At 46.9% G+C, this 8,284-nt stretch overlaps 1 protein-coding gene across 1 annotated transcript; it reads right to left on the bottom strand.

Moving 5' to 3' along the window:
* Nucleotides 1-1,811: 1,811 nt before the first annotated feature.
* On the bottom strand, nucleotides 1,812-3,107 carry LOC118575669 (putative sperm motility kinase W). The gene is given in 3 exon segments (XM_036176119.1): nucleotides 1,812-2,024; nucleotides 2,252-2,798; nucleotides 2,800-3,107. Coding segments are annotated over 3 exon segments (1,068 nt in total).
* Between the last annotated feature and the right edge of the window lie 5,177 nt (nucleotides 3,108-8,284).

The following is an 8,284-nucleotide window of genomic DNA, read 5'->3' on the forward strand; positions in this document are numbered from 1 at the left end:
GACTGTAGCGATTCCAGTTCGGATATGCTGCTCAAGCACTTGGGCAATTTGCAGCTGTGGATAGGGGGCCATAGCTGGAAGTCCAACTCTTCTTCATGGGAAAAAGCACAGGCATGGAGGCACTTCTGGCTGCCTTCTGCCCTGGTGCTGTTGGCACAACATGCAGGTGCTGTTGTGAGAGCTGGGGGTGGAAGAGGCCAAGGGTGGGCTCACTGGCCCTCCGTTTTATGTGAGGACCATAAACAGTGGAATATTCTGGGGTGCAGGAGACACAATGCCAGTGTCCACAGGCTTCACTGCGGTGGGGTAGCCAAGCTCAAGTTGCAGCCCCTTACGTGCCTGCTCCTGGATTATTATGTATGTCCCCATCAACGTATCATATTTGTTTTTTCTTAGGGATTCCCAAACCTCTTTCACATTAAAGCCAAGGTCAGAGAGTGTGTCCAGTACGTTTGGATCTAAAATGGTCTTGCATGGGATGTGTTCTTCACACTTCATTACCCATGGATGTTGCTGAAAGTCTTCAATGGAGGGGCTCACCTGTGGTGCAACTCTAATCAATCAGTGATATAGGTTTTTAAATTACCAGGAGACATGAGCTGGAATGTCATAGGTCCCTTTTAGGAAATTCTCTGCGATCTCTTCCAGGGTGTGTCCTCAGAAGGGGTGGTATTCAGGGGTGAAAATTAGAGCAGCACACCCTGACTTCACACATCTGCTTTCTGCCCATCAAACCCTCTCCCAGCCCCAGTTCTGGGGCATTGAAGGTCATGGCCCACAAGGCACTTGCAGTTCAGTGCCAGCTGTACAGAGACAGTGACACTGAAGTCTGCCAGCATCACATTGCCCTCTTCTTCTAGGAAGGATGTTTTCAGTATTTATGCCACAATGGACCATGTCAAGGTCATGGCAAACTCTGATAGCTCCCACGATCTCCCTAAATACTTTCTGTGCCTCTTCCTCCTGAAACCTGCCCTCATCACTTCCTCACTGGAACAAGTTTTCTTAAACACGAAGAAATATTGTGCTGTTGTAAGAATCTGGAAGAGTCAAATTATATTAGGATGGTATTGTTTACCCAGGGTTGCCATCTTACACAATAACCAGAGGTCCTGCTCTAAGTTTCTATTACATTTATGGCCAATGGGTGCCTGTTAGGTGATGATAGGCCAGTTTCCCACAGTCAAATGCACCAGGGCAGATGGTAACTAGGAGCATGTATTGATTTTGCATGTTCCTCTACTTGGGCTTGCAGGCCATGAGCATACGTGATCACTGTGCTCATGTGCAGACAGATGTTGTGAAGCTGAAACACAACAACTAACAAGATGGCAGTGAAAAAGTTCCACAGGTTCCTGAAATCAGCTCCCTCTCTGTACACCACAAACCAACCCCACTCTGATCACAGACTTTTCTTGTGTCCTGCTAGTTCAGTAACTTTGGACACAACATGAGTATGTTCCAGCAGGATGTCTTACTTAGGAGGAATGATAAGTGGCAAAGTTTCATGCAGCTGGTGTAGAAATATGAGTGAACACCCTATTGATCCCCACAAAACAAGCAGACACAGTTCTGATTTTTCTGCTGGAAAAGCCAAGAAAATAAATGGGAAGCACGTATGCACCGTCTCATACCTGTGTGCCCAATTCCTTATTTGGCTCTGCACCCTGCCTCTTTAGGGGAGCCACTTTGTTGTTGAACAGAGTCCTGTCTTGTGTCTTTGGCCCCCCTGAGAAGCAGCATAATCTTGAGAGGCAGGCCCTGATTGTCTTGCAGAGTCTCCAGAAGCACCTGCTGCTCTGAGGTGCAGTTCATGTTTCCATGTCAGACTCTGTCGCAAGTGACTGTAGCGATTCCAGTTTGGATATGCTGCTCAAGCACTTGGGCAAGTTGCAGCTGTGGATAGGGGGCCATAGCTGGAAGTCCAGCTCTTCTTCATGGGGAAAAAGGACAGGCATGGAGGCACTGCTGGCTGCCTTCTGCCCTGGTGCTGTTGGCACAACATGCAGGTGCTGTTGTGAGAGCTGGGGTTGGAAGAGGCCAGGGGTGGGCACACTGGCCCTCCGTTTTATGTGAGGACCATAAATAATGGGATATTCTGGGGTGCAGGAGACACAACGCCAGTGTCCACAGGCTTCACTGCGGTGGGGTAGCCAAGCTCAAGTTGCAGCCCCTTACGTACCTGCTCTTGGATTATTACGTATGTCCAAATCAACTTATCATATTTGTTTTTTCTTAGGGATTCCCAAACCTCTTTCACATTAAAGCCAAGGTCAGAGAGTGAGTCTAGTATGTTTGGATCTAAAAAGGTCTTGCATGGGATGTGTTCTTCACACTTCATGACCCATGGATGTTGCTGAAGGTCTTCAATGGAGGGCCTCCTCTCTGGGACAACTGTCAACATTTGGTGAATTATATTTTCAAGTTGCCCAGACACATGATCTGGGATGTCGTAGGTGCCTGTGATGATCTCCCCCTCGATCTCTTCCATGGTGTTTCCTATGAAGGGGTGGTACCCAGTGGTGATATAATAGAGCAGCACACCCAGACCCCACAAATCCAACTTCTTCCCAACATAGCCCTCTCCCAGTACCTGTTCTGGGGCATTAAAGTTCATGGTCCCACATTGCTCTTTCAGTAGAGTTCCAGCTCTCCACCTGGTGGTCAGACCAAAGTCTGCCAGCTTCACATTGCCCTCTGCGTCTAAGAGGATGTTTTTGGGCTTCAGGTCTCGATGGATGATGTTAAGGTCATGGCAATACTTGATGGCTGACAGCATCTGCCTGAATATTTTCTGTCTCTTCCTCCTGCAGCCTGCCCTCCTCTGTTACTTTGTGGAACAAGTCTCCTCCTGGGACAAACTCATTAATGAAGCAGATTTGCTTTGGTGTTACCAGCACCTGGAAGAGGTGAATGATGTTAGGATGGTGCAGTTTTTCAAGGAACTCCATCTCAGAAACAATGAACCGGAGGTCTTCCTCAACGTTATCTATAAATTTTATTGCCACCGGCATGCCTGTGACGCGATGGTAGGCCAGATTCACAGAGCCAAATGCACAATGGCCAATGGGAAATAGGACCATATATTGGCTGTTCAAACTCTTCATGTTGGGGTGGCATTCCATGAGGCTAGGTGGTCAGTGTGCTCCCGTGAAGACAGGTGATAGCAAAGTCTCAGCTCAACAATAACTAGATAGCTATGAGAGTCCCACAGGTCACCTAAATCAGCTTCCTGCTCTATAGGGACAGAGCTGCAGCTCAGCCCATGGCCTTATATACTGGGCACTCATCCCTCACAATTGCTCCTTGTGAGGTCAGAGTGAGAAATGGACCAATCAGACCAGGCTATCTATATCCCACAGTGGCTGTCTCTATTTTGGGCCCCAGGTCCCTTTCCCCTTCTCATCTAATGAGGTTAATCTCCACCAGCTTCTGCTTCAGTGGATCAGACAGACAGATGGATATTTACTCATCTACAAATTACATTGCAGCCAGCACAGTCTTCAGTGGCCTTGTTGTTGGCTTAGTGCACCTCAAACCATTTCTGGCCTTTTGAGCATGAGGTACATTTTGAACAGGTCTCCTGTAGAGAGGCAAAGTCATTAGGGATTTTGTCAAAGCCATGTTTAGAGTCTTTTGTTCTTTGGACCAGCAGGACTAAAGGCAGGAAGATCCATGGCATAGGGTGTGCTTGGCCACTCTCTAGCCTGAATCTGTTAGTCCCAGTCCTGACCCAGGTGTTTGCTTCCAGGGCTGACTAAAGGCCTACTTTAAATATGAATTCCCAGAAAGTAGGAGGATGCCCCCTGGGGTCTCTGGGCATAGGGTTACTGTACTGCTGAGGGAGTAGTGAAGGTTGGGAGTGAGGAAGGGTTCTAGCCTCCTGTCATGCCTGTTCACCTCAAGGAGTCCTGGGAAACCACTGTGTTGACTCAGCTCCTTATAGAGAGGAGATCTGCGTTTTTCCCTTGTGATCCTGGGTGCTGACTGGCCTTATGACCATTGTCCAGGATAACTCCCAGAGTATTGTACAGCCTCCTGTCTGCTTCTCCAACCATCTCCAGTCATTTCTATCTCACAGTTCCTGAGAGTCACTGCATTTTGGGGATAGGATCTTGTCTCTGAACCAGAGCTCAACCTCTTGTTTTTGAGACAAACATAAACTACTTCATAAGGACTGGTGGGAACTGAGAGACCAAAGGAAAATGGCCACTCTGTCCTGACCCACCTTCCCCATCCTGCTCATATTCCCTATTACAGCCCATACCTCCTCTGCCTGAAGCAAAGGACTAGGGCAGTTTATGGTTTCTTCATGGGTGGTGGGACCACCATCCAGCAGCTTGCTGTCCCACAGTATGACACAAAACATCTTAGGAACCTAGGATTTCTTTAGCTTGCAAATTCCAGTCAAAGCCCATCACTGAGGATAGTCAGGGTAGGAATTCAAGCAGGAGCAGAGACAAGAATCATGGGGGAAAGTTAAGCACTTGTTCTCCATGACTTGCTCAATTGCTTTCTCATATGACTCAGGACCACTGCCCAAGGCTGGCACCGTCCACAGTGGGCAGGAAGGGCCTCATCAGGGTTTCAGAAAGTGGCCCAAGGACATGCCCACAGGACAAAGTGGTGAAAGGAATTTCTGAGTTTCTTCTTCCTTGTGGACTCTTGTGTCAAGTTGACAGAACCCAGCCAGGATTCTTGCCTCTTTTTATGACAGTGTCTCGAGATCCTGAAGCAAGACCACCACAGAGCCAATATACTGAGCAAGTACAAAGGGATTTATTAAAACCCATAAGCACCGGCTTGGTCCACGTCCAACACTAGCTAGCCAGGCCAAGGAGAATGGCCCTGAGCTCTCAGAATGAAGGGTTTTTAAAGGGAAAAAGTACAGCTAGATGATAAAAATCTTCACATTTCAGGGTAATACTTCAGTTAACAGGAACATTTAGCCAGGAAAAGAACTGTAGAAAACCAAATAAATAAACAGAGAGTTTATCTTTTACCGTCACATTCCCTCATCAACCACATAACACAACTTCTAGGACACTCTGGCTGTTACAAGGGTGCTAGACAGACAGAAATTCTCCAGGCTAGCATGGGCAGATTGCCAAGTCCAGAGCAGTGTATTATGAACTCTGAATGGTCAGAGTGCCGATTGTCAATAGGCCTGAGAAAAATCCTCAGGCCAAAGCTAATGAATTCATTATTCAGTTTCTGGCATAATATAGCACTTACATTTTTATATCCATATAGAATTTATTTATATGGCTAATCCTGGTAATCTGCTGTTTCTACAAAACTATCACAGATTTATTGACAAAGAAACCAGGAAATCCCTTCCTACTCACAATCATCTCAGAAGAAAAAATTAAAATAAGCCTAAATGATGAGATGAAAAGAATGTACATAAAGAAACTGTTCAGACACTGTAGAGAATGAAGAAGATTCTGGAAGATGGAAAGGCTTCTTGATCTAGTGGCTGTATGGCTGGGAGTGATCTGCTGATAAAGCTCAACCGGCACCAGAATCTCTGGTTACATTCTTCACAGAACAAGAAAAAAATTTTTTCATATGGAAACCCAAAAGTCCTTGAAGGACCAGAGTAGTCCTAAAGCAGAAGACAGTCCTGCTGGGAGTGTTGGCACACACCACAAATCCCTGCAATTGGGAGGCCAATGAAGAGGGGGATCCTTCAGTTTAAGGACAGCCTGGTCCACATAGTGACAGAGGAGCTGCACAGTGAGACCTGCCTTAAAAAAGACAGATGAAGAAGAGAAGAGGAGGAGGAAGAGGAAGAAGATGCTGAGGTAGAGGGAGAGGAGGAGGAGGAGGAGGAGGAGGAGGAGGAGGAGGAGGTGCAGAAGAAATCTTGGGGCTGGCAGGACCCTAATACTACAGACCCATAAAATCAAAGACAGTGTAGTTGTGGCAAAGGAACATAAGTGTGGATTGCTGGAATACACTGGAGGATCTAAAAATGAACTCACATGGTAAGGGTCACCTAAATCCATGTAAAGTTGGTGATGGAAGTCTGTGGGGAAAAGGACAGCTTTGTCAACAAATGTTGCTGAGAAAATGGAATATCAACATGCAGAAGACAGAAATCCATATGAGCCCACATTAGGATCATTCCAATGAATCAAAGATAAGATCTGAGGTGCCACAGGAAATCAGCACACACTTTACCACATAGTCTAGGATATACCTCAGGAAATGACAAGTGGGCTTATTAGACATCAAAAAGCTTCTGCACAACAAAGGAAATATGACCAAGGTAAAGGGACACCTGGACACCTGCAGAAAAGGCAAGAAACAAAAACAAAAGTTGTCAGCACAAGATCTGAAGGATAATTCAAACCCATGGAAAGCTGCCAAATGGCACCAGAAAGATGACTTCAGCTAATCCCCAAAGGGCATAGTGAACTGAAGAGACAGATGGTCCTCAAAAGAACTAGCACAACCTGGAAACAGTGTTCACCATGCTCATCATCTGGGACATGGAATAAAACGAATGTAAGTGACCCCTCACCCAAGGCATAAGGGCTAGTATCAAGAAAACCAAGGCCAGCAGATGGTGAGCAAGGAATGGAGAAATGTGGATGCTTACACACTGCTAGTGGGAACTGAAACTGGGGCAGTGGGAGAAATAATGGTTCCAATGGATATTCAATTTCTGGCACAGGTTTAAAATTCTCCAAAATGTACACTACAAACTCAAGAGTTGTATGGGACAGGAAGCTTAAGGAAACTGAGTCAGCCCCTAAAATAACAAAGTACAGCATTTAATTAAACAGGAAAAAATCAAATAAATCAAACATAAAAACCCAGGTCTGTTGGTACCATTGAGTGCTTCAGCTCTGAAGCATGTTCTAGGATTGGATCTGGTGGGCAAAATGTGGTTTGGGGCATTCTGATTGACAGGAGAGCAGGCAGCTCATCTGTTTCTCTTCTCTAAATTTCTAGAAGCCTACACAGTTCATGCCAAGCCCTTAAGAGCCAACTGGCCCTTTGAGGGGTTACGGACAGGGTGTAGGTAGTAAAGGATGTGTCTAGTGTGTCAAGTCCCTCACAGCTTGGATTCCATGCTGGAGAGGGTTCAAAGCAAGGACAGACACATAGACAGTGAAACTTGGGGGTCAGATGGGTTCTCTAATGGGGCCTATGGCTACTGGGACCAAAAGCCCAGGTTGCTTTTGGTCCTGGAGTATTTCACCACAATAGAAAGTAACCTAGGACAGACATCTACTTTATCCATAGGTCATCAGGGGCAGTGGATGCTTTGGTGTCAGAGAATGAATATGAAAGGGAGGCTAAGACACGCCCCCTCTGAGAAAAGGTGTTGGTGGGCAGAACTTTGGGGGATGGGCAAGCCCTAAGTGCCACAAGCTGGGGTTTAACTTCCATTATGTAGCCCACTGCTGGAGATGTGGTACTCAGATAGAGACCTTATTTGCTCTGGGCATTTCTAACAGCTCAACACCCAAAGGAGGAGAACCAAATGGCCATCCCAAGCCACCAGGGCACAGGAGCAGCAGCAGAAGGAAAGCAGTCCTGTGCTCAAAGGAAACACTGTTTCAGATGGCAGGAGATACACTGAGACATTCTGCACAGCAGGGTAGTGGTCCTCAAGCAAACCCTGCTAAGATATCAGAGCAGCTGCCTATGGGCTTCCTGTGGCCCTGGCTTCTTAAGTAGATAGTGTGGAGACCCCAAACCCTGTGGTTATGAGGAAATTGGGTAGGGACTCAGGGTAGTTTGGACTCTTCCAGTGACAGCTGGAGTCAAAGCATAAGACAGCATGGGCAGTGCCCCAGGCCTCAACCTATTGGCCCTCCCTGTATACACAGCCAAGAGGCAGGAATCGGGGTTGGGTATTTAGCTCAGTGGTAGAGAGCTTGCCTAGCAAGCACAAGGCCCTGGGTGCAGACCTCTGCTCTGGACAAAAAAAAAATAGACAAAGAGGCAGGAAGCAGTGAGGCTGCATTTGACTGGGCCCATTGCACAGATTCTGGACTGGATGAAAGTTAGGTAGGAATATGAAGGTGATTTTAGGAGCCGATCTGGGACTCATCTGTCCTATTCCATAAGGCTGTCTGCAAAGCTGAAACAGGGCACTGGAGACATGGCCTGTTGTGCCCACCTCGACCAGCAAGGATGATGCAACAACGGGACTCTCCTTAATACAGTTTATTCAGAACCTCTTGTTAGTAGCGATGTCTCTCCCTTGGGGCAAGCCTTTCCCAGCACCTAAGTAGGTCTAGGCTGCCAACCCCAGACAGCCACG

This window comes from Onychomys torridus, unplaced genomic scaffold (assembly GCF_903995425.1).
Source record: "Onychomys torridus unplaced genomic scaffold, mOncTor1.1, whole genome shotgun sequence".
Lineage (NCBI taxonomy): Eukaryota > Metazoa > Chordata > Mammalia > Rodentia > Cricetidae > Onychomys > Onychomys torridus.